General features: G+C 32.0%; 1 protein-coding gene across 1 annotated transcript in view; it reads right to left on the bottom strand.

Annotated features, from left to right (window-relative positions):
- Nucleotides 1–27,386, bottom strand: part of LOC120412938 (uncharacterized) — a 112,995-nt gene that overhangs the window by 47,028 nt on the left and 38,581 nt on the right. The window contains exons 5-7 of the mRNA XM_039573575.2: nt 19,513–19,633; nt 13,281–13,428; nt 12,656–13,113 (exon numbers count right to left, since the gene is read on the bottom strand). Coding sequence (XP_039429509.1) covers nt 12,656–13,113; nt 13,281–13,428; nt 19,513–19,633 — 727 coding nt within the window. The remainder of the gene's footprint in view (nt 1–12,655; nt 13,114–13,280; nt 13,429–19,512; nt 19,634–27,386) is intronic.

The raw sequence follows: 27,386 nt of genomic DNA, 5'->3' as shown, positions 1-27,386 counted from the left end.
ATTTATCTGCGACATCGCAGAATGACACTCTCGCCGCCGTTCTTCGTCACCCGTAAAATAGAAAAACCTTTTCCAACCGATCAAAACTTGAAAATACACACAGTTTCCCAGCAAAAAATGTCAAAAACTACAAAAAACAGCTCTTGTACCAGTAAGAAATAAGTCATGCTTGTGCTTGAACAACGTCCTACTTTGTAGATGTAAACAATGTGGGATCATTCGAAAATCACGTTACGAATTCTCTCTATTCATCACCCAGGTTTAAACCATGGTTTCAACATTTGAATGCAAAAAGTATTTGAAAATACACGAAACACCACTCCAAATGTTTTGTAATCATTTATTTTCAAAATTTCTAAGTATTGTAAAAAAAATGCAGCCAGAAAAATCCGTACATTTAAATCGAAATTTCACAAAAATCTGAGTATTTTTAAACGAGTCCAGACATGCTTTATAATTGTTTTCAGTTGTTTTCTTTTTTCCATTTCTATCGAAACTTTGAAGTTAATGTTTTTGAAATTTATTGGCTAGATGTTTTTTTTTAGTTTCGTAAAACATATTACAATTTTACCATGAAATAGATAATAATCTAAAAGAAAGTTTGAAAATGTATTTTTTTGCCTTTCTTACTAAAGAAAGGTAAAGGGTTTGCTTTTGGCTCCGACGCCAAATCAAGCTTCGTTCCCAAATCATTTCTCGAGAAATATTCATTCGAAAAATCTGCAAAAAATCATGGACGATCGATTTTCGACGCCCGATCGTTTGACAATGACAGAATTGGTCTGTCTCCAATATCCGAATTTTGGCGCTTAATTTACTGTAGAGCACGCGTGACGTCCGTGTGTGGTAAAAAAGTGCTCAATTTTGTGGTAGGGGGTTTCTCAGAGCCCACATTATGGATTTAAGCTCTCTTGGGCGCATTTGAAAGGGGATGTGCTGAACCTGAACCAGTTCCATACCAAATTTGAATTTATCCATTTTTTAAGGGGCCTCGGAGTGTATTTTCACCTGATCAGGCGGTTTTCAAATGAAAATTTGGTCGAAAATTGAAGTATTAAAATCGTTTATTTATCCAAAAAATTGAATTTTTCGAGCCCTACATCCTCCTAAATTTTCATCCATGTCGGTAATGTGGTTCTTGATTTACAACTTGTGGACTAATTCACTGTGAGGGGGAAAAACCCCTAAAAAAGGTAAAAGCCAATTTTCGACCAAATTTTCACTTTTTTACCACACACGGACGTCACGCGTGCTCTACAGTAAATTAAGCGCCAAAATTCGGATATTGGAGATAGACCAATTCTGTCATTGTCAAACGATCGGGCGTCAAAAATCGGTCGTCCATGATTTTTTGCAGATTTTTCGAATGAATATTTCTCGAGAAATGATTTGGGAACGAAGCTTGATTTGGCGTCGGAGCCAAAAGCAAACCCTATACCTTTCTTTAGTAAGAAAGGCAAACATGGAAATTTTCTAAAATCTGCGGCTTTACCGTTACATCGTTTACAATACGGCAAACTCTCGGGTGTGAAAACACTTTCTGCCAGTCATTTTGTGACCACTTTAACGCTCTGGAGCAAGATGAGATCGAAGTAAACTGTGCGCGCGACCGGACGCGTTTTTTGCCTCTGTCATTTTTTGGTCCCTAGATTGCGTTTAAAAAGAGTAAAATTTGTATAATTTGGAGACTTTGCTGTCCTTTTTGGCGAAGTGTTAACTGTGGGAGCAGTGGCAATTACGAAGTGGCCATCGAGGAAACGTTCCTGTTGTTCCAGCCCCGTGTACCAGAAATTTCCTGACTGAACCAACGTCATTCAAGTACTGCTGGATGTCTTCCTGATTGAGTGTGCTGAGTGATGGCCATCGTCCGGAAACTTCCAAGGTCAAGCTGGTTGCTGTCGTTCGTGTGGTGCAAGAATTCAGCTATCTGATCGCAAGTTCCATCAAGTTTGAGACGAACGCAAAATGTCCTAAACCATGGATTACTAATTTGGTGAGACCTTTCCTATTTGAATAACAACATATACTTTCATCTACTCAAACATTCTCACATTTCACTAAAGTCAACCTACGCCAACCTTATTATATACGTGGTAGGGTGTTCCCTTGGTCGTTCGCTGTGAGTTGTGGATTGCCTGCTTCTCTAATGAAGGTTCGACTAGGGGGGCATGCTTATTAATTTCTCGTCGCTCCATACCCTCAGTGACGTGATGGGGACAAGGGCGTCTATGCAAAGTGTCCCTACACCCGCTACAAATTTCCGGTGCTTGGGGAGGGATGAGGGAAACCATTTTGTTTTATGCGCCGGTATTTGTAGCATTAAAATTCGTGCAAAAAAACTTATGCACGTGGGTGTACAGATTACGGAGTAAAAGATGATCGAATTGTTCACCTAGCGCTCACATGTGTTTCGGGACCAAGTTGCCTGCGGGTATGGGGATCATACATACATACATACACTTTAACGCTCTGGAGCAAGACGGAATTATTTTGTTTTCTCGTTAATTCTTGATATATTGAATACCGTCAACTGGGGTGAATTGGGACACATGGGGCGAATTGGGACAGCAGTTTCAACCATGTTAGAGCACAATATTTTGATTTTTCTGGTTGGTTTCGGATAGAACAGACTCAGACCAACAAAATGTGTACATCCATATCCAAATTTAAAACCTTTAAGTACTCTAAACACTGCTGTCCCTATTCAGACTGTAGTCCCGATTCACCCCAGATGACGGTAGTGCAAAAACACTCTGAGATTACGAACAAATTAGCGATAGGCAGAAAACATTATGAACATCGCAGATTGTGAGCTAATTCTCTGCCTCACAAATAATTTGTTCTGATTTAAAAAATCGAAAATGCCTGTGTGCGAGCACAGCTTACACCCGGCCATGGCAAATGAGGCAAAAACCAGCGCTTTTCAGTTTTATGAAAAAATCATGTTGAGTTTTGAATTGATTCATGAATGGATATCTTCATTTTGTAAGAAAGGCTCTATCTCACCCCAGGTGGGATTAAATCGGGTTTTTACGTAGTTTTGGGAAATATTGAACTATTGACGAAGTATAGAAGTCCACAGCGTTTTTGGTACTTGTTGTCTACAATTTTTTGAAACATTTTCAACAATTTTGCTTTGAAAATTCGCAATTCGCAATTCGCAATTTTCAGTGTAAGAACGGGCCTTGACCGATCTTATGCACCAGGTTCCCGACGAACACGCACTGCCCTTACACCTACATCTTACCCTTGCTCTGAGTCAGTACGAGCAACACGCTAGAACACGCTTTGAGTGTTCGTGCCAGGCATGCACACCTTCTTTTCCGGTTACGCATTTTAACTCGGCCGGGGGTGGTACATTACGTAGGGTTTGATGTAAGGATAAGCGCCTAACCATTTATAGTGTGCCTATCAACTTTCATAAAGCAAAAACTGTTATATTTTTAGTTTGAATTCAAAAACTAATTGTTATTTACTGTGTATTGTTTTCTCCTGAAATCTTCCCTATTGTTGAGTCGTGTTTATCTGTTGCTATTTCTTTTGTCGCGGTGTTTTGTTACAATATTTTGGTCCTAAGCATTTTATAAAAGTTTTTCAAAAGTACAATAGTAATATTTGCGTTAATCCTTTAATCATTTCATAAATTGAGTCAGGGCTCGAACCTCACTTGCTTAAGAAAAAGGTGAAGTTTCAAAACAATGGACAGTGAAAGAAATATACTATGTAAAGAATCAATAGTAAAAGAAAGATAGTAATTTATGAAGAAGATAAAGAAATTAACAATAGTTAATAAATAGAGGTAACAAACATGCTTAGATTGTATTGAGGGCAATTTACAGGGAAGATGAGAAATTATTGAAATAGATAAATAAAGAAAAGGCACATGATAAACAAAATTGACATCGCTGCCAAATTAAGGGAAAGCAGACAGTTTGTTGCAGCAGCATCAATTAGTAAAATAGAGTGGAAAAGCGTTGAGAAATAAGAGAATCAAATAAGTAAAATCGAAATCAAATGGAGGATAGTAAACAAAAGCCGTTTAAGAAAATCAGTGAAACAAAATAAACAGATGATAGATGGTAGCTGGAAATGGAAAGGAGAGAGGAAACCCCGTTCTGCAACGTTCAGGTACATCCACAGCAGTTGACTCAACATACTGCGAATCGAAACAATACCGTCTACAATCACAAATTACTTCCCTTTCCCACATTGTCGCGCCCCTTTCTTTTAGCCGTCTCGACTCTGACCCGCGGTGGTCAAAGGTTTACGATCCGTTTCCACAGGCCACCAGCTAGGTCATCATGAAAACCAAGCCAACGTGGAGGTAAGAAAATAGGACACTTGCAAGGAACCAGAGCTATACTGTCCTGATCAAGAAAGATCTAACAGGACTACGGACGTAGTCAGTGACGCTCCTTCCAGGATGTTCCTCGCCTGAGCGTCAACTGAAGAGATATCATCAGAATCATTCGCACTTGGCCTGCAACAATTTTGCTTTGAAAATTAATGAAAAAATTGAAAATGTCTGTATTTTACGTAGTTTTGGGAAAATATTTTATTATTTACGAAATAAAAGTGTTTTTGATACTTATCTGGATTTTCTGGATTTTTTGAAACATTTTCGTTAAATACATAACAATTTTGTCATGCAATTGATAATGTTAAAAAAAAAATAATTGAAAATTTCGGTACTTTCCGTAGTTTTGGTAGTACAGTGCCATCCCGTATTCAGCAACGCCAATTTTTCAAACATTTCTGCTTGCCAAAAATCAATGTCAATTTTGAAATTGTTCATCATTGTGTGAAGATTGGTTTTCGATCTAGAATTTGGAGGAAAAATTAAGTTAGTCTCATTCTTTGGACATTTTTGACGTGAGGAAACTGTACTCAGTTTCTAATATTTTTAACAATGTTTATTCAGAAATATTTTTGAAACTATTCATGTAAAAAATAGATGGTTGCCGCAAGAACTACTATGATACCTTAAAAATACAAAGAATTTCTGGTATTTGCGTTGTTTTGTGAGTAAATTTTAGTATTTAGGACGTAGATTTGTATTGTAATGTTTAAAATCATTTATAAAATATTTATACTTAAAATCCAGCACGAAAATGGGTGCTGAAAAGTTGAACTTTTCAACACTTTTATTGAAAAGTAGCATTCCATTTAAGATGCGTTTTTCGGAATTGCACAAAATGTTGTAAACAACTCGTTGCAAAACATGATTTTTTCAGCACTCTTCGTATTTATCCAATTCGGTAAACCTCGTGCTGAAAAAGTCTTCTTTTCTACTATTTTATAACTAAACAAATTTATATTCAGTTCTGTAGAAATTTCTGTTGCAGTGTTTACCGACTTCACATCACCCTTTTGGGGAGCCGCAACCTTCGAATCGATCGGAGAAATCTTCCATTCGTAAGTCAATATTGAATTTTCCAATTTTACACGCCTGAGTTTCTCCACCAAACATCTGTTTTCTTCAATGTTTGACTTTCTCCTTCACCTTGTTATTTTTTTTTAGGAAAAAAGGGTAAGTTTAAATTACTGGTATTAAATACATTATTTTAGCACAATTATATTTTTTTCTTGGCTCAGTTTCAAAATTATTTGTTTTGAATTTACTTGTCATGGAAAAATCAACATTTTCCGAGAAAATTTTGCCCCAAATTTCCATGTAATGTATCCTTTACTATCGTCGTGATGGTAGGTAAGCCAGATGGAAACACCAGAAAACCACAAACCCCAGCAACTCTGGGTTTGGAGAAAGGAGGTAAAGTTGGTAAAGTAAAATTGTACCACGTTTATGGCACCTCCCGATGGTGACTCTGGGGACTACAGTCAATCAGAAGTGAAACCAGGCTGGGTGGTTGGAGTGGGTAAAAAAGCAAATACGATCCCCGCACCGTTTGCCGGTGCTATTGATTGGGATGGAGGTTTTTTTTGCATCCTTGGAACAGCACAGAAAAGGTGTAATTCGATTTATCGCATCCGTTGAATAGAGGGTAGGGAAAGTTTGTATGGAAAACAAGATCGGAGGAGTAACGTAGAAAGGCAACTTGTTTATGTTGAGCAAAAAAAGTTATGGTTAGCTCCAGAACGGTTTTTGAGCAATTTCAACTTTTTTTTATTGTTCTCTGCGTCATTTATGTCAAAAAATTAGTAAGGTCCATCTTGTATTTAAATGTGACAGCTTACAATAGATATGGGTAATTATCTGCCAACTCACACAGCAGTTGCCCCGAACCCTTATGTTTATATATCATAATTTTTGGAATTGTCTGCTCTACAACTCTGTAGAACATTGTTACACTCTTAAAAAATAACCCTACAAAGTTAGAAAAAACACGAAATTTTAAAATGAAAAATTTTGTTCTAAATGAAAAAATGACCCTTCTGGGTCAATGTAGATTCGAAAAGTACATTAAATTTCCCATAAAATGACATGTTCCAAAAATTTTTACAGTCGAGTAACGGAAAATGAGAGAATTTTTAAATTTTTTTTAGTGTTTTTTTCGATGAAAAATACGTTTTTTCGGAATTCTGAGTACGCCATCAAATCGGGCGTCTAATTTTACATAAAAGTCCCTTTGACACCAAATTTCTATCTCATCACCGTTTCAGGCTGCAAATTATTGAAAAAACACCTCTTTTTTCGCATGTTCAAAAATGAAAGGGGTCGTACCGCCCCTCCGTCACGAGATATCAAAAAACGGACCTCGGATTCGTGATCAGGGAAAAAAGTTACCCTGATTACCCGAGCAAGGGTAAATTACATGGGAAATGCGTAATAATACCTTTCTCTGGTATCAAATTTTGGTATTCAAACTTGGTATTGCCATGGTTTTATTTGTTGGTATTCCCACGCCCTTGAAATATCAGATTTTGGTATTCTTGTGGTCTTTCACATACAAAGATGAGCACAACTCAAGCAGCCGCCCGAACGAGACAACGTGTTCTTTCTCTTTCTCTCGTTTTTGTCTCTCTCTCTCTTCTGTCCTTCCTCTTCCTTGCGTTTGCTGCGTGGTGACAGAAGTCATATGAATGTGATCACGGGAGAGATGATCGGCATCTCGGTAGAATGTCAAACGACCGTTCTCTGAGCGATTGTTTTTCTAGAGGGAAGTCAATGACTGTGTGAGCGACTTTGCATAGCACTCATTCGTTTGTGTGTGAAACTAATTGAAGTAGAATGTCAAAATCACCTATCACAAACAAAGTCGAAATTTCATAAGCACTGATTACCATTAAAAATTGAATTCCCAAACTAGGTGTTTTTTAGTTTTATAATTTTTTTATATGTTTTAGGGGATTAAAAAAGCAACTTTTGTGCAAGAATCGAGTTGGTGCAAAATCTGGTATAGGAGATATATTTTTTTGAAAAAACAAATGCCAACTTTTCATGAATTTTCAGGTTGTGCAAAAAATCTTTGACCGAGTTATGAATTTTTGAATCAATATTGATTTTTTCAAAAACTCGAAATATCGGTCGCAATTTTTTTTCAAATTCAGATTTGCAATCAAAAAGTACTCTAGTGAAACTTTGATAAGACTTACACAGAAAAAAATAATGTAAATTTGGAAGCTGTAATTTTGGAAGGTTGAATATTACCTCTTTTATGATGTAATTTTACCTCAATTTAGACTCAAAAAGTGACATTACACCAGAAAAGTGGTAAAATTACACATTTCCAGAGGTAAAATTACACCTTTTTTCTGACATAAAAGATGTACTCCTTCCCAGATGTAATATTACCATGATTTTTTTTTTTCTGTGTAGAAAACATCAATTTTCCTATTTTTTAATCTTTGCATGGCAATTTCTCAACAACTAATGGTCGTATCAACAAAGTTTAGAAAAGCAAAATATAGAGAATTTTCTCAGCCTTTCAAAAATGTATTTTTTTCAAAATAGTTAACTTAAAAAGTGCAAACATAAAAATAAATCGAAATAAATGAGAATTTAACTTTTAGTGATAAAATGTCAGATAAAAAAAACAGGATTACTTTTCCTTGCAATTATTTTTTTCTGATAAGATTTAATCTGGTTCGCAAAACGGCCTCAATTTTGAACTGTCAAAGTGGAACCAATTTACTATTCGCCAAAAGTAGAGAGTATTGTAATCGATCATTAAAAATTGTTTCGTTTTTTTTGCAAGAATGAAAAGATTGTGGCTTTTAAATTCCTGGAGTTTTTTTTTTTTTTTTTTTTTTTTTTTTTTTTTTTTTTTTTTTTTTTTTTTTTTTTTTTTTCTTAAAAGAAAGTTGAAAGCAAGACCGTCATTTTTTTTTATTATTATGGAGTCGATGTGGTTGTATCCATCCAGAAGTTGTCTTAATTGTTTGATTCCGTTTGAAAACCTACTGGTTTAGTGAAAATCTACTCTGTTTGTTGTATCAGTTCGCTATAATTAGCGATGTTTTATCGTTGGACCAGAAAGATCTGCAGGATTCCAAAATCAGACATCTGCTACATCGCAGAATGACACTCTAGCCGCAGTTCTTCGTCACCCGTAAAAAAGTAAACCCTCTTCTAACCGATCGAAACTTGAAAACACACACAATTTACCAGCAAAAAATATCAAAACGAGACAAAATAAAACACATAAAAAAGCCCATTTACCAGTGAGAAAAAAGTCATGCTTGTGCTCGAACAGCCTCCTATTTTGTAGATGTAAACAAAGTGGGATCATTCAAAAATCACGTTACGCATTCTCTCTATTCATCACCCAGGATTTAATCACACAACCTACAATTTTGCTGAAGACACTAGGTCTATTCCCGTACCTGCAGAATTGCAAAATTTCTGCAACTTCTGCAGAATTCTGCAGCCAGCATAAGTCACTTTTTTGCAGCACGTTCCCGTACTTTTCAGCTCGCTCTCTTCATCTCTCTCTTTTGCAGAAGTTCTGCAAGGAGAGAGGCCGCAAAACTTTTGCCTGGGTAGCGCGTTCCAGTACTTTTTCTGCAATATTGTACACAGTTGAGTGGATTTACTCAAATTGGGTATTAAAGTTTTTTCTTATTTTTTTTAAAAAAAGGGATTAACAAAAATTGTAATTGAAAGCGGTACGGGGACTTATTTTTTATGCAACTCAACATTTTATTTAAAAGATGCTTATGCTTAGGTAGAAATTATACATAAGAAACAATTCAAAACTTTTACATTAGGTAAAAAAATAGAAATGAGAGTTGCAGGTACGTTTAACAAATATAATTTAAAAAAATTACAAACAAAGGTTTAATATAGAAGGGATCATAAATACATGTTTTGATAGCAGACCATTTGAAGGATTTTTTACTAAGGATAACATAAATAAATTATGGATGTCACGTGGAAGAACAACGGCGACGCAGCAAAATTGAAAAATATTAGAAAGTAAATGAATCACAAACTCAAAATAAGGAAACACAAAAATTTAGAAACTCGGAAATTTAGAAAATCATAAATGAAAATATAAAAAAAACTAATATTTGTTAATTGAGAAACTAAAAAAAAATTAAATCAGGTATTTGAGAAATTAAAAATGCAAATATTTATTTCAGAAAAAAATCACAAATTCAAAGCCTAAAAAATAAGGTTTTGAATATTTAAGAGTTCAGAACATCAAAAATTCAACATTTAAAGTTAAAAAATTTAAAAAAAAATTGTAAATAAAAAAAATTAACTAAATTATAAAAAATAGAAACAGTTTGTACTCTATTATCCGAAGACCTTTACAAAATTTCTAATCTCTAAATCCTCTAAATATGCATTTCTAACCTAGAATATGACTCCAAAATAAGTGTATTTTTTATTATTCAAGATGGCGGCATTTAAGAATTTTAGAATATAAGAAAATAAGAAAATAAGGAAATAAGAAAATAAGAAAATAAGAAAATAAGAATTTAGGAATTTACGAATTTAAGAATTTAAGAATTTAAGAATTTAAGAATTTAAGAATTTAAGAATTTAAGAATTTAAGAATTTAAGAATTTAAGAATTTAAGAATTTAAGAATTTAAGAATTTAAGAATTTAAGAATTTAAGAATTTGAGAATTTAAGAATTTAAGAATTTAAGAATTTAAGAATTTAAGAATTTAAGAATTTAAGAATTTAATAATTTAAGAATTTAAGAATTTAAGAATTTAAGAATTTAAGAATTTAAGAATTTAAGAATTTAAGAATTTAAGAATTTAAGAATTTAAGAATTTAAGAATTTAAGAATTTAAGAATTTAAGAATTTAAGAATTTAAGAATTTAAGAATTTAAGAATTTAAGAATTTAAGAATTTAAGAATTTAAGAATTTAAGAATTTAAGAATTTAAGAATTTAAGAATTTAAGAATTTAAGAATTTAAGAATTTAAGAATTTAAGAATTTAAGAATTTAAGAATTTAAGAATTTAAGAATTTAAGAATTTAAGAATTTAAGAATTTAAGAATTTAAGAATTTAAGAATTTAAGAATTTAAGAATTTAAGAATTTAAGAATTTAAGAATTTAAGAATTTAAGAATTTAAGAATTTAAGAATTTAAGAATTTAAGAATTTAAGAATTTAAGAATTTAAGAATTTAAGAATTTAAGAATTTAAGAATTTAAGAATTTAAGAATTTAAGAATTTAAGAATTTAAGAATTTAAGAATTTAAGAATTTAAGAATTTAAGAATTTAAGAATTTAAGAATTTAAGAATTTAAGAATTTAAGAATTTAAGAATTTAAGAATTTAAGAATTTAAGAATTTAAGAATTTAAGAATTTAAGAATTTAAGAATTTAAGAATTTAAGAATTTAAGAATTTAAGAATTTAAGAATTTAAGAATTTAAGAATTTAAGAATTTAAGAATTTAAGAATTTAAGAATTTAAGAATTTAAGAATTTAAGAATTTAAGAATTTAAGAATTTAAGAATTTAAGAATTTAAGAATTTAAGAATTTAAGAATTTAAGAATTTAAGAATTTAAGAATTTAAGAATTTAAGAATTTAAGAATTTAAGAATTTAAGAATTTAAGAATTTAAGAATTTAAGAATTTAAGAATTTAAGAATTTAAGAATTTAAGAATTTAAGAATTAAAGAATTAAAGAATTTAAGAATTTAAGAATTTAAGAATTTAAGAATTTAAGAATTTAAGAATTTAAGAATTTAAGAATTTAAGAATTTAAGAATTTAAGAATTTTGAGAATTTAAGTATACCGTATATTTTTTAATAAAATTTAAATCAATTTAAAATAATATAAAATATGATGTGTAAACAACGTTACTTATGTTCAGCAAAAAAATTATGGTCATTTCTGGCTGGTTCCCTCCTTGACTTGATACATAGTTTAACTAACAAGTTATCGTACCCAATAAAACAACAAATTACAAATTATATAATCAATTATATTTATTATTTGTTTGGTACAGCCTTATATTTTTTTATGATTCCTTGATTGAAAGTTCAACAAAATACATTTAATATTTTGGTTCATTTAAGAATACAAGTTGGTAGCACCATCACAGGTACAATTTATTATTTGCCAATTAAATTTACCTATTATTTTAACACACATATTTAGTCTGTTCAAAAACAATTTAAGATCAAAAATCATTTCTCAAACAAATATTTATTAAAAATATATTAAACTCAAAAGAAATGTGTCTTTTAAAAGTTTTTAAAAACATTTTGTTTTTATGATACAAATTGTTTGTTGGGTTATTAGCCATGTTGTAATACTGAATTTACTTATCAACTTCAACTCAACATTAATGAACTAAGCCTGAAATCGTTTACATAAAATATAGTTCTCAATAAAACCAGACATTAAAAAAATACCCCAAAATCCATCAATTCCAAATATACAAACGTCCCTACAAAACATAAAATTTATTACAACTACATAATAAAAAAATGCTTGATTTAACCCAACTTGCAAATTTTATGTCAGCGTGTACTCACACCAACTTGCAGTTACTTTTCAACACGAAAGAGAAGAGAGAGCTTGCAGAAAAGTACGGGAACGGTTTTGCTGCAACTTCAACCTCTCTCATTGCAGAAGTTCTGCCTGAGAGAAAAGTTACTTTTGTTGCAGAAAAGTACGGGAACGCTCTGCTGCCGATTTCGTGCAGAATTGCAGAATTCTGCAGTACGGGAATAGACCTACTGAATCGATCAGAAAATCCCTGCTTAAGATAAAGATAACTCATAGATAATAGCATTGTATAATGTGAGATAAGTTAATCACTTAAAATCTTCTCTCGAAACTGTGGCGTCCCCAGCTCTCCAGAAAATTTGAAACAAATTGATATAGAAAAAAGATCAAAGTTTTAATAAATATTATTGCAATCCAGAGTAGATTTAAAATTCATAATATATGGAATTGAAATCAAGCTTCATGAGTCTCTTCCAGTTTTGCATTTCCGAGAACATAACTGATGTTGTGAAAGCATTTGAACAAACTCTTTATTGGATTAGTTCTCGAAACTAGCAATTACATGAAGAGCTTTCTAAACAAACCCGGCCCTCGTACGAGAACCAATTCGCCCAATATGACATTAGTTTTTTTTCCTCCCTGCGGGCCATTCTGCATCTAATAACGTTCATCACCGGACACAGGGCACGTCCCCGTCCCCCGGATGACACCAGCCAGAACCAACCAACCAATCATCCGGAGGGCCCAGCCGCACAGAACAAATATTACCTTGTTGACATCCGTCAGCTCGATGATGCCGTGCTCGCCGAAGGACTTGATGCCCCCGTTGCTGCTGTCCACGCTGCTGCTGTGCCGGTGCAGAGACGTCAGCTTGAGGGACTTTGGGGACAGTCGGAGCCGCAAGGATCGGGGAATGGTACTGTTATTGACACTTCCGGTGGTGGTGGTTCCGGTGTTGGCCACGGCGGTGTTGGCCGTACTGGTCGGCGTTGTCGCCGGATTCGTGGCCGTGCTGCAGCTGCTGTTGCTCGGCGAGTCCACCGTGATCGGGGGTGACTTTGGACCAAATCCAGACGGGGTCGGGTCCTGCGCCGTGCACGAGTTGACGGTGGCCGTCTCCAGGACGGATGCCTTCGCCGTCGAGTCCGGGCAGATCTTATGAATTAATCTTATACCTAATCTCACAGTCGACCGACGTTGGACCCGCTCGTCCAGGGCGGCCTCGGCTGGTGGAACCGGAAAGGAGAGAAAGAAAGTATCGTTAAGGTGGTTCATGGTCGACGCGCACGGCACAGGTTATCACCGTGGGTAGCGTTAGACTGGTTCTGTTTTCTGTTTTTATTTAGCAGAACATTTTTAAAATTTGAACCAGTCTAGTCTTCTTAGAACTTACCCGTGTAAACCCGCACGTCGTAGCTGGTCCCGATGGGCGCCCCGGTGTACCGTTTGGCCGGCAGCAGCTGCACACTGGGTGGGGCCAGTGTGCCGATCTCCAGCGCGAAAGGAACTGCATTTTTGCCCAGTCTATCCAGTAAAGCTTCCTGTGGTGGGTTCAAGGAGAAAAATGGAAAAAGGAGGAGGAAAAAAAAGTTAATTTTGCTAGCGTTTCTGCAATTTGTCGCATTTTCCTACAGAGTGAGATGCATTACCGAGGTGCACCTCGCGTCGTGGGTGGAGGTGTGGTCGTGGTAAGGTAATAAATCTGTGGTTGGTTGTGGATATTAATTGAATTTATAATGTGCGCCGGAAGGAACAAGAAGCGATTAATACCATTAGAACGTGGTTTGATACGGTGGTCGCAGTAATATTGTTTTTCTTGTGACTTGTTTTTACGTAGCATTTTTTTTAACCCCACATTGCGATGTTTTAAATATTCAATCGTTGAAAGTTCGATTTTTACGAACTTTTGTATTGAACATATTAAGAATTGACAATAAATTTCTTATTTAACTTTTTGGAGTTTGCAAATCTCTCAATTTATCGTTAGGCCGTAGGGGGGTGACATAAACTTTGCAATATATTTGCAACGGTCTAACGATAAAATTATCGAGGCTCGATAACCATAACGATAGTTCTATCGTTAGCGTCTGGATGATAACGATAATCTATCGTTATCGTTATCGTTATTCCGATAATTCTATCGGCGATAATCTTATCGTCGATAATGGACGATAACTCATTCTTAAAATCTATCTAAAATCGACTTAATTTAACCATATCATGTTACGCAATGCTTCCACTAAAAATCTTGTAAGTTTCAAAGTATAATATGTACTCATAATTGTTCACAAAATACCGTAATTTTTCGAAAGTACTCAAATTTTCTTAATTTGGAATATGGGTATTAAACGAAGCGAAATTTTGTAGGGGAGAGTGGGGAGATTTGATCCCCTTTTTTTGTATCGCACATAACTCTGTCAATTTCTCACAAAACTATAAACTTTTTGCATGAATTGAAAGCTTAAACATTCATCTATGTTTGGCTAATAAGGGTATTTCATCAGATGAATTCTTCGAATCATGCCAAGCGTTTAAAAAAAATATTTTAAACCGGCAATTTAATAATGTTAGGGGTAACTTGATCCCCTTTCAATATTTTGAAGAAATCTTAAGCAAAATGTTTCTTATTCATCCAAACTTTTAATTTTCTATAAGTTACAGCAATTTCACATAAAACCTGTACGTTTGTGTTCAAAATATAACAAGTTTAGTATGTAAAATATTTAAAAACTTAAAATATTATTTTTTAGACCAAAATTAAGCATGTTTACAAAAGCTGGAAATTTTTGTTTACAAAACTTTTGAAAAAAGGTTCAAACTACAGTAAGTTATGTACAACTATACTAAAGGAAACTATGTATTAAAAACCAGCCCAATTAATTAATCTTGAGGCTGATTCCAGTGACTGTATAAATGCAGGGATCAAGTCTTCCTAAACGTACTTTTTTAAACAACTGATTGTAAAAATAGTATGACGATAAATTTAACATCAAATGCGTAAGGGTTTTGAAGTTGATAAGTTTATCAAACAATTCATGTATAAAAAATATTTTTTTGAATAATTTTTTAGTGTTTTCTATACATATCAATACAAAGAAAAAAAGATCTCTTGGAAGGTTTTTGCAGCTCGTTTTAGAAAAATGTGTGTAACTGAATCTAAACATTTTTTAATTTTTTTTCTTTGTTTTCTACAATATGTTTTAGTTTATTTCGCACAACTTTCTAGAACAAACCTAATTGTTTTACCCACATGTTCACGAGATACAGGCTTGGGATCAAGTGTCCCCGGGGATCAAGTCTCCCCACTCTCCCCTATGCTTTTTCACTTTACTAAAGTATTTTTGTTAAAAAACTTTTTTTTTTACAAAATACCGTATTTTTTCGAAAATACTTAAATTTTCAAAATTTGCAATTTGGGTAGGGTTCGTTCAAAAATTACGGCCATGAAGAGTGGGAGGGGGGGGGGGGGGGGCTGAGGATTGTGACAGCCCATGTTAAAGGTATAGGAAAAGTGTGTGACAGGGGGAGGGGGTCTGATATCCTGAAAATCTCTGGACGTAATATTTGAACAAACCTTTTTCACATTACAAGAGTTTTTTTTTGTAAAGTGCTAACATTTTCACAAAATACCGTATTTTTCGAAAGTACTCAAATTTTCATAATGTGCAAATACGGCTATCAAACGAAGCGAAATTTTGTATACTTTTTTAGTTTAGTAAAGGTTTTTTTTTCTAAAATAGTAAAATTTTCACAAAACATGTTTTTTTCGAAAATGCTAGACTTTGAAATTTGCAATATAGGTAACCAAGGGACCATCCACAGACCACGTGGACACTTTTTTTAAAATCTTAACCCTCCCCCGCCCTCGTGGACAATAAAAAAAACGAAGTTGACTTTATAGCTGTCGGCCACTATTGCTAGTACCAACCACTAGTGTCTTCCTTTTATGTACAAGGACCTTGTGGACAATTGTCCTTACAAAAAAAAAACTTTTTTGTATGGAGCGTGCACAATCGCCATACCCCCCCCCCCCCTTCTTAAAGTGTCCACGTGGCTTATGGATTGTCCCAAACGACGCAAAATTGTGTATGAAGCATACACAATTTGAATTTACAGACATGCCTCGGTTTTGCACGCCTCGGTTTTGCACTGCCCCGGTTTTGATTCGTTCAGCTGCCTCGGTTAAGCACGGTCCAGTGCTTAACTGAAGCACAGAGCTTATGGGATTTTGGCTATATGGGAGACATTGGCTTTAATCGTATGAAAAATCATGCAAACATCAAAAAATTATAGTGTTTTGGAATCGGGATGATGTCAGCTATCCATTAAAATTATAATTTCATGAAAATTTTCACAAAAATACGTATTTTTCCTGTATTTTGAAAATGCAATGTTTCTCGAAAAAATACTCAAAATTATTGTTATTGCAATATGGGTATCAAATGATTGGAATTTTTTCATACATTTCGAATGTAAAATATTTTTTTTGAAAACACTCAAAATTTTCACAAAACTACGTATTTTCGAAAAAAATACTCAAAATTTCAGTTTTTACAATATGGGTATCAAATGATCGGGATTTTTTCATACATTTCGAATGTAATAACAACATTTTTTGAAAATACTCAAAATTTTCACAAAACTACGTATTTTCGAAAAAGTACTCAAAATTTCCGTTTTTACAATGTGGGTATCAAACGATCGGGATTTTTTCATACATTTCGAATGTAATAACAACATTTTTTGAAAATACTCAACATTTTCACAAAACTACGTATTTTCGAAAAAATACTCAAAAATTCAGTTTTTACGATATGGGGATTTTTTCATACATTTCGAATTTAAAAACATTTTTTTTGGAAAATACTCAAAATTTTCACAAATCTACTCACAAATGGTTCTATCCCATTCCCCAGAATCCCTTTCCCCAGAATTCCATTCCCCAGAATTCCATTCCCCAGAATCCCACTCCCCAGAATGGTCCATTCCCCAGAATGATCCATTCCCCAGAATGACCCATTCCCCAGAAATATTTATGACTTTGAATAACATGTTATGTTTCCCATTTGATACAATGCCATTTAGTATAGCGCCGTTTGGCATACCATAATTGGCATAATGATATTAAACATTAATTCAATATTAAAATCGGTTTTAAAAAGCCTTCTCGACTTGTGATAACTGCTGACACTATTTTTTTTTATTCTTTAAGAAGGGAAAACTCTCTTTACTAGGGAAAACTGCTAAAAGGGAAATTTCAACTTTTGTCCGCAGTTATGACAGTCACGAGAGTTTTCCCTTCTTTAAAGAAGGGAAAATTCAACTTCAAAGGGAAAATTAAACTCTTGTCGGCAATGCTGACAGGCAACAGAGTTTTCCCTTCTTTAAAGAAGGGAAAATTCAACTTTAAAGGGAAAATTCATCATTCGTCAGCAATCATCACAAGTCAAGAGCGTTTTCCTTTCTTTAAAGAAGGGAACATTTAACTTTTGTCAGCAGTTATCACAATAAAGGCGAAATCTAAATACTTCACACTTTAAAACTGATCATTTTTTGAAAGAAAGTACATTCATAATAAAAATAAAACTTTTCTGGGGAATGGGTCATTCTGGGGAATGAGTTTCTGGGGAATGGACCATTCTGGGGAATGGGATTCTGGGGAATGGCATTCTGGGGAATGGATTTCTGGGGAATGGGATTCTGGGGAATGGGATAGAACCCTCACAAATGTATGAAAAAACCCGATTGTTTGATACCCATATTGTAAAAACTGAAATTTTTAGTATTTGTTCGAAAATACTTAGTTTTGTGAAAATTATGAGTATTTTCAAAAAATGTATGTATGTAATGTATGAAAAATCCCGATCGTTTTATACCCACATTGTAATAATGGAAATTTTGAGTATTTTTTTCAAAAATACTTAGTTTTGTGAAAATTTTCGGTATTTTCAAAAAATGTTGTTATTACATTCGATATGTATGAAAAAATCCTGATCGTTTGATACCCATATTGTAAAAACTGAAATTTAGAGTATTTTTTCGAAAAAACGTAGTTTTGTGAACATTTTGAGTATTTTCAAAAAATGTTGTTATTACATTCGAATTGTATGCAAAAAATTCCTATCGTTTGATACCCACATTGTAAAAACTGAAATCTTGATTTTTTTTTTCGAAAATACGTAGTTTTGTGAAAATGTTGAATGTTTTCAAAAAATTGATTCAACATTCGAAATGGATGAAAAAATAATTGATCATTTGATACCCATATTGCAATAACAATATATTTTTGGTTTCTTTAGAGAAAAAAAATGCATTTTAAAATTACAGGAAAAATACGTATTTTTGTGAAAATTTTCATGAAATTTTAATTTTAATGGATAGCTGACATCATCCCGATTCCAAATCACTATAATTTTTTTATGTTTGCATGATTTTTCATACGATTATAGCCAATGTCTCCCATATAGCCAAAATCCCATAAGCTCTGTGCCTCGGTTATGCACGCCTCGGTTTTGCATCCCCCATATGCGGTGCTAAACCGAGGCATGTCTGTATGTATGAAGCATGCAAAATTTCGCTTCGTTTGATACCCATATTGCATATTTAAAAAATTTCAGTATTTTCGAAAAAATACGGAAATTTGTGAAAATTTTAATATTTTCGAAAAAAACTAATAAATTTAAAAAGCATACAAAATTTTGCTTCTTTTGAAACCTATATTGCATATTTTGAAAAATTTGAGCATTTTCGAAAAAATACGGTAATTTGTGAAAATTTTAGAGTTTTCAAAAAAAAAAAAAAAACTCTAATGAATTGAAAAAGCATACCAAATTTCGCTTCGTTTGATATCCATATTGAATTTTTGGTAAATTAGAGCATTTTCGGAAAAATACGGTATTTTGTGGACAATTACGATAATTTTATCGATTAACAACCTTGGTTTTTTCGATAATTCAAAATATCGGAAAAGGAATCAGAGTATTTTCTTCATCAATCATTTCTTCGATATTATTTGCATCGTTTTGTAACCGATCAGCTCAAATTTTCCTCCCTCCACAATTTGAAACTATACCAAACTAATTTACAACTTTTCGACTCTTCCGACGGAACCATGAATACGATGCCTAACTGTTGGCGCCATCTGTTCCACACGATGCGCTAAAAACTTTTCTCAAAAACACACACAATATGTTTACTTTTGAACATGAACATAAGCTCCCGCCAACGAGAGGCCAAGGATATTAGCTCCCGAGGGCGTAATTTCATCCAACATTCAAGGATTCGCTGTACCGTTTGCTCGCGCGCGTGGTTTCAAAAGTGCGGTTATGTACTGCAAGCTAAAGAGGGAGAAAAAAATGTAAGTAAAATTGGTACAAGAATGCCCCACGGCGAAAGGGATAAAGTGGAAAAGTTTCGTGCCATTTGGAGGGGTTTCAGAAGGGTTGCCAGTAATTCTTGAACCTGTCTGAATTAATCATTCCACGTGGTGGAGTCCACCGAGACCTTGAGGGAATGTTTTGTGTTTCTTCAAGGGAAATTGGACACCCTCCAGATGTCAACTCTGTCGTTTAGTTTGTTTTGATCTTTTGATTTTTGTCATTTGTAGATAACTGTCCAAATCTTACCTGTAAGGGGGTTAGCACCTCCGGTTCCGTACCCACGATTCGAGGCCAAATTTGTTGTAAGGCGATGATGGCTTCATTGCAAAACTTAAGACCCATAACTTCCTCGTCCTCACGGCCATAGCTGAAAGTAAAATTAAAACAGAACTTATATGAGAACATCAAACAAATTCGCTTTCAATTGATTAAGTGGGATTTTGGTCGTGAAAGGCTTCCACTTCCGGTATAAACAGAGCTATTTATAGCCGCAGCAATGAAAAAGTTTGCCCGGGAAAAGCCAATAAACGGAAGCGCTACAGAAGGCGCCAACTTGCAGTTGATAATCGCCAACTTGGTCCTGGGGCTGCGGGCAAAAGTTACATTCATGGTGTCCTAGGATGACCAGGGGAATAAACTATTTCAGCGAAATTCTTGTTGAAAAATGGCATGATCAAAATTAAGTGCTGATTTAGTGCTACTAAGTTACCACTGACTTCAATAAACTGTCCATAATCGCATGTTTGTCCTACTTAAAATTTTGCAATTTTGGAGTTTTTTTAAACTCTTTTTAAAAGCTCCGGACACCCTAATGTGGCTAGTCCCTACCCTGACAAGGAGTGGGGTTTAAAACTCCCACGTCCGGGATGGACAAAGTTAGTCGGTCGAGGCAGTGTTGTTGATTCTGATGTCCGCCAGTGCAGTGTCCGTGCTTCATTGCATTTCTCAACTGCGCGATATGATGTTGCAGTATTTCACCGCAATGGCGTCACTCTTCAACTCGGCTGACTGCTGGAACTTGGTGGGAATTTCAGTTGGCGGGTGATGATGATGTAGCAGTTGAGTTGCGGGAAACTTATCGCAAACACGTTTCCATGATTGGTGAATTGGTCAAGTTTGCTTTGCAGTTCAAACAGAGTGAGGAAATAGAATGATCGTGTTGGGGCAGGAAAACTATTTTATGGCATCTGGATAAGTCAACATTCCAGATTCTAGATACCATCATTTGAAATGTCATTCGAAGATTTTTGCAAACTTAAATTTTTGCATAATTTGTATTTTTTCTGTATAATTTTTTGTTGTATTTTATAATTTGTTTTGTATTTTTGTTTTTTTTTGTATTTTTGTATTTTTGTATTTTTGTATTTTTGTATTTTTGTATTTTTGTATTTTTGTATTTTTGTATTTTTGTATTTTTGTATTTTTGTATTTTTGTATTTTTGTATTTTTGTATTTTTGTATTTTTGTATTTTTGTATTTTTGTATTTTTGTATTTTTGTATTTTTGTATTTTTGTATTTTTGTATTTTTGTATTTTTGTATTTTTGTATTTCTGTATTTTTGTATTTTTGTATTTTTGTATTTTTGTATTTTTGTATTTTTGTATTTTTGTATTTTTGTATTTTATAATTTGTTTTGTATTTTTGTTTTTTTTTTGTATTTTTGTATTTTTGTATTTTTGTATTTTTGTATTTTTGTATTTTTGTATTTTTGTATTTTTGTATTTTTGTATTTTTGTATTTTTGTATTTTTGTATTTTTGTATTTTTGTATTTTTGTATTTTTGTATTTTTGTATTTTTGTATTTTTGTATTTTTGTATTTTTGTATTTTTGTATTTCTGTATTTTTGTATTTTTGTATTTTTGTATTTTTGTATTTTTGTATTTTTGTATTTTTGTATTTTTGTATTTTTGTATTTTTGTATTTTTGTATTTTTGTATTTTTGTATTTTTGTATTTTTGTATTTTTGTATTTTTGTATTTTTGTATTTTTGTATTTTTGTATTTTTGTATTTTTGTATTTTTGTATTTTTGTATTTTTGTATTTTTGTATTTTTGTATTTTTGTATTTTTGTATTTTTGTATTTTTGTATTTTTGTATTTTTCTATTTTTGTATTTTTGTATTTTTGTATTGAAAAAGTGCAGTGCTTCTTGGGACGCACAGTCCTGTTTTTTCGTGATAATTTTCGTCTCTTTTGTGTCGCTCTTTGTGTGCATGGGGTGATTGATTTTATGTGATTAGGTTTTAGGTGATTGGGTTTTATTTTTTTATGTTATCTTCTTTCTCTTCATTTCCTCAGTTTGAATTGCGATGCCTTTCCGTCGGGTCGTGTTTTTTTTCGCGTTCGTCGTCGGTGTGTTTTTCGTTTTTTTTCGCGTTGGTGTTTGTGTGTAAAGGTGCGGCTGGCTCTGGTTGTCATCGATGACAATTGAGCCAGTCTGATTTGCGATGCCTTTCGGTCGGGTCGCAGGGTTTTTTCGCGTTCGTCGTCGATGTGCAATAACAACAAAACCTTATCATACCATTTCAGCTCGATAAACATCGTAACTCGTCGTTCGCTTCGTTAATCAGTACCCCACTAAACATGAATCATGTAAAACTCGTAAAAACATCTCAATTAAAAAGTCAGACTGTTAAATCCTTCATCATGTAATTACCAACAATTTTGGTTCTATCTTTCCACAGCCGGCTGTTTAAGATTAAACCATTTCAATCAGGGGCGCCGACTCTGGGGGGGCAATGTACTTTTTGCCCCCCCCTAAAATTTGGCTGGGGGGGCAGCCCATACATTGTGCCCCCCCAGAAATTTTGGAAGAAAAATATTCTTATATCAAATATAAAAAAAAGGAAATAATTGAAAATAATATCTAAAACTTAAATGGAACATTGTTTGTACACACGGATAGAATTCTTGCAAGTTTTGAAAGAAATCGATTACAATTTTCTGGATTTAGATGCTTTTTTCTAAATCGACAACGTTTTATCTATACCAATGTGCTCTCTAGGAAAATCAGTAAGCTTAGAACAAGAGGCATCGGTGAATGATTTGAGAGATGTCGTCAACATAGATTTTACGGATTTGCTCATAAGATTTCTATCTGTGCATGTTGTTCCAAAAACAAAACCAATGTACTTTTCCCATAGCACTTCATCTACAATCAAACTTACGCAAACTCTTGCGAAAACAATCATCAAGTTTTCAAACGCAACATTCTAAAACTATACAATTCTAAGGTTCTAAAATTCTAAGGTTCTATAATTCTAAAATTCTTAAATTCTTAAATTCTTAAATTCTTAAATTCTTAAATTCTTAAATTCTTAAATTCTTAAATTCTTAAATTCTTAAATTCTTAAATTCTTAAATTCTTAAATTCTTAAATTCTTAAATTCTTAAATTCTTAAATTCTTAAATTCTTAAATTCTTAAATTCTTAAATTCTTAAATTCTTAAATTCTTAAATTCTTAAATTCTTAAATTCTTAAATTCTTAAATTCTTAAATTCTTAAATTCTTAAATTCTTAAATTCTTAAATTCTTAAATTCTTAAATTCTTAAATTCTTAAATTCTTAAATTCTTAAATTCTTAAATTCTTAAATTCTTAAATTCTTAAATTCTTAAATTCTTAAATTCTTAAATTCTTAAATTCTTAAATTCTTAAATTCTTAAATTCTTAAATTCTTAAATTCTTAAATTCTTAAATTCTTAAATTCTTAAATTCTTAAATTCTTAAATTCTTAAATTCTTAAATTCTTAAATTCTTAAATTCTTAAATTCTTAAATTCTTAAATTCTTAAATTCTTAAATTCTTAAATTCTTAAATTCTTAAATTCTTAAATTCTTAAATTCTTAAATTCTTAAATTCTTAAATTCTTAAATTCTTAAATTCTTAAATTCTTAAATTCTTAAATTCTTAAATTCTTAAATTCTTAAATTCTTAAATTCTTAAATTCTTAAATTCTTAAATTCTTAAATTCTTAAATTCTTAAATTCTTAAATTCTTAAATTCTTAAATTCTTAAATTCTTAAATTCTTAAATTCTTAAATTCTTAAATTCTTAAATTCTTAAATTCTTAAATTCTTAAATTCTTAAATTCTTAAATTCTTAAATTCTTAAATTCTTAAATTCTTAAATTCTTAAATTCTTAAATTCTTAAATTCTTAAATTCTTAAATTCTTAAATTCTTAAATTCTTAAATTCTTAAATTCTTAAATTCTTAAATTCTTAAATTCTTAAATTCTTAAATTCTTAAATTCTTAAATTCTTAAATTCTTAAATTCTTAAATTCTTAAATTCTTAAATTCTTAAATTCTTAAATTCTTAAATTCTTAAATTCTTAAATTCTTAAATTCTTAAATTCTTAAATTCTTAAATTCTTAAATTCTTAAATTCTTAAATTCTTAAATTCTTAAATTCTTGAATTCTTGAATTCTTGAATTCTTAAATTCTTAAATTCTTAAATTCTTAAATTCTTAAATTCTTAAATTCTTAAATTCTTAAATTCTTAAATTCTTAAATTCTTAAATTCTTAAATTCTTAAATTCTTAAATTCTTAAATTCTTAAATTCTTAAATTCTTAAATTCTTAAATTCTTAAAAAAATATTTGTTGTCAAAAGCATTATTTTTAAATTTTCGATTTATTTAAACATTGAATTTTATTTTTATTTCTAAATTACTGATTGATTAAATTTCTGATTTCCTGCTTTTGATTTCTTAACATTTTCAAGCCATGAGTTTATTTAACCCTAGAATTTTTATACTATTATTTTTTTTATGTTGGAATATTGAATTTTGTGTTTTTTTTCGAAATTGCAGATTTGAAAAATAGATGTTTTTTTAAATGTGTAGTTTTTTTTTTATTTCTGAAGAACTAAATTTTGGCTTTTTACTTTTATTTTTATTTTTAGAGTATTTGTATTGTTGAATTTCTAAATATCTGATTATTTTTATTATTGACTGCTACTTCTGAGCAGTTCTCTAGGATTTCGGTCATTCGATTTTTTTTGTATTTTTTAATCCGACTGAAACTTTTTTGGTGGCTTCGGTATGCCCAAAGAAGCCATTTTGCATCATTAGTTAGTCCATATAATTTTCCATACAAATTTGGCAGCTGTCCATACAAAAATGATGTATGAAAATTCAAAAATCTGTATCTTTTGAAGGAATTTTTTGATCGATTTGGTGTCTTCGGCAAAGTTGTAGGTATAGATACGGACTACACTGAAAAAAAATGATACACGGTAAAAAAAAATTGGTGATTTTTTTATTTAACTTTTTATCACTAAAACTTGATTTACAAAAAAACACTATTTTTAATTTTTTTTATTTTTTGATATGTTTTAGGGGACATAAAATGCCAACTTTTCAGAAATTTCCAGGTTGTGCAAAAAATCATTGACCGAGTTATGAATTTTTTAATCAATACTGATTTTTTCAAAAAATCGAAATTTTGGTCGCAAAAATTTTTCAACTTCATTTTTTGATGTAAAATCAAATTTGCAATAAAAAAGTACTTTAGTGAAATTTTGATAAAGTGCACCGTTTTCAAGTTATAGCCATATTTAAGTGACTTTTTTGAAAATAGTCGCAGTTTTTCATTTTTTTAAATTAGTGCACATGTTTGCCCAGTTTTGAAAAAAATATTTTTGAAAAGCTGAGAAAATTCTCTATATTTTGCTTATTCGGACTTTGTTTATACGACCTTTAGTTGCTGCGATATTGCAATGCAAAGGTTTAAAAACAGGAAAATTTATGTTTTCTAAGTCTCACCCAAACAACCCACCATTTTCTATCTTCAATATCATAGCAACTAATGGTTCGATTTTCAATGTTAATATATGAAACATTTGTGAAATTTTCCGATCTTTTCGAAAAAAATATTTTTGGAATTTTCAAATCAAGACTAACATTTCAAAAAGGCCAAACATTCAATATTACGCCCTTTTAAAATGTTAGTCTTGATTTGAAAATTTTGAAAATATTTTTTTCGAAGAGATCGAAAAATTTCACAAATGTTTCATATATTAACATTGAAAATCGGACCATTAGTTGCTAAGATATTGAAGATAGAAAATGGTGGGTTGTTTGGGTGAAACTTAGAAAACATCAATTTTCCTGTTTTTAAACCTTTGCATTGCAATATCTCAGCAACTAAAGGTCGTATCAACAAAGTCCGAATAAGCAAAATATAGAGAATTTTCTCAGCTTTTCAAAAATATTTTTTTCAAAACTGGGCAAACATGTGCACTAATTTAAAAAAATGAAAAACTGCGCCTATTTTCAAAAAAGTCACTTAAATATGGCTATAACTTGAAAACGGTGCACTTTATCAAAATTTCACTAAAGTACTTTTTTATTGCAAATTTGATTTTACATCGAAAAATGAAGTTGAAAAATTTTTACGACCAAAATTTCGATTTTTTGAAAAAATCAGTATTGATTAAAAAAATCATAACTCGGTCAATAATTTTTTGCACAACCTGGAAATTTCTGAAAAGTTGGCATTTTATGTCCCCTAAAACATATCAAAAAATAAAAAAAAATAAAAATAGTGTTTTTTTGTAAATCAAGTTTTAGTAATAAAAAGTTAAATAAAAAAATCACCAAATTTTTTTTACCGTGTATCATTTTTTTCCAGTGTAGTCCGTATCCATACCTACAACTTTGCCGAAGACACCAAATCGATCAAAAAATTCCTTCAAAAGATACAGATTTTTGAATTTTCATACATCATTTTTGTATGGACAGCTGCCAAATTTGTATGGAAAATTATATGGACAAACTAATGATGCAAAATGGTTTCTTTGGGCATACCGAAGGCACCAAAAAAGTTTCAGTCGGATTAAAAAATACAAAAATTAAAATTGAAGAAAAAAGACCGATTTCGTAGAGAATTGCTCTTCTAGAAAATAAGTGACAATATGCCTATGAGAAGGAATTCGCCCTTCAAACATATAAAAAAATCCCCCTAATTAACATTCTCAATCACGTTTTAATAAATTATTATTTTCTAAAAAAAAATAATTCCGGATGAAAAAAAATCGTATCACATCGTAATAAAATTTCAAAATTCGTGATATACAAGAAACATTAACATCTAAAGCCACTCTTACTTATCGATTTCGGAAAACAACCGTGCCCCCCCAACATTTTGGACTAGTCGGCGCCCCTGATTTCAATTAAAAGTTAACAGCCGATAAACGGGAAATGTCTCATCCGCAGCATCCGATTGCTTGCCTTGAGAATAAAACATAATACCTTTCAACAAACACTATGATTTTGGGTCGCATCATCATCTTCTATGATGAATCCTGACCAAACACCCTATCCTACTAACAAATTTTCAGGTTCCTGGTGCTTGTGGGGTGTAAGCACAGAGTAAATCAGCTGCCCTAGTAGCAACCTGCGCTAACTAACATTCCCGTCCCTTAAAATCGAGGTCTACAAACTGACATGGCGGGCGCCGTTGGTGGCCAATGACTATTACCTATTCGCAACTGATCTAGCTTTAGCAATCATGGTGTTTTATCTTTTCAGCGCATTCATACATGCTGTTGATAAGGGAAACACCACTAGATCGTCGAAGCATATAATCAGTAGTGCTGAAAGGATATTACGGTTCTGTTCAGCAACGGAGGGGCAACCATGGGTGATCTCTCATGCTCATGCTCATGCTTTTGTATTTTTGTATTTTTGTATTTTTGTATTTTTGTATTTTTGTATTTTTGTTTTTTTGTATTTTTGTATTTTTGTATTTTTGTATTTTTGTATTTTTGTATTTTAGATTTCTTGGTTTTTCTTGATTTGCTTCAAAGTTTTATGTTTTGTTTTTTTTTTTTATTTACTGATGGCTGAAATAGCGTTTTCCTATCACACTTGCAGCGAAATAAAAGTCCATTGCATGTCGTTTAAAGTCATCCTCCTCTCAAAACGATCACACGAGTGCACTTAACTTTCTCCGTTTGCCGTTTGCTCCGTCAGCTCAAGCCACCATCATCATCATTCCGATGAGGAGTTTTCACCAAATCGAAACATAGACTAACATTTTAGACACCGCAAATCTTTTGACACTCCTTAAATCAAACTTTTCGTTTAAATTAGTTGATTTCAAATAAAAAACTT

The sequence above is a fragment of the Culex pipiens genome, chromosome 3 (assembly GCF_016801865.2).
Source record: "Culex pipiens pallens isolate TS chromosome 3, TS_CPP_V2, whole genome shotgun sequence".
Taxonomy (NCBI): domain Eukaryota; kingdom Metazoa; phylum Arthropoda; class Insecta; order Diptera; family Culicidae; genus Culex; species Culex pipiens.
This window is presented reverse-complemented; position numbering and strand designations above follow the sequence as displayed.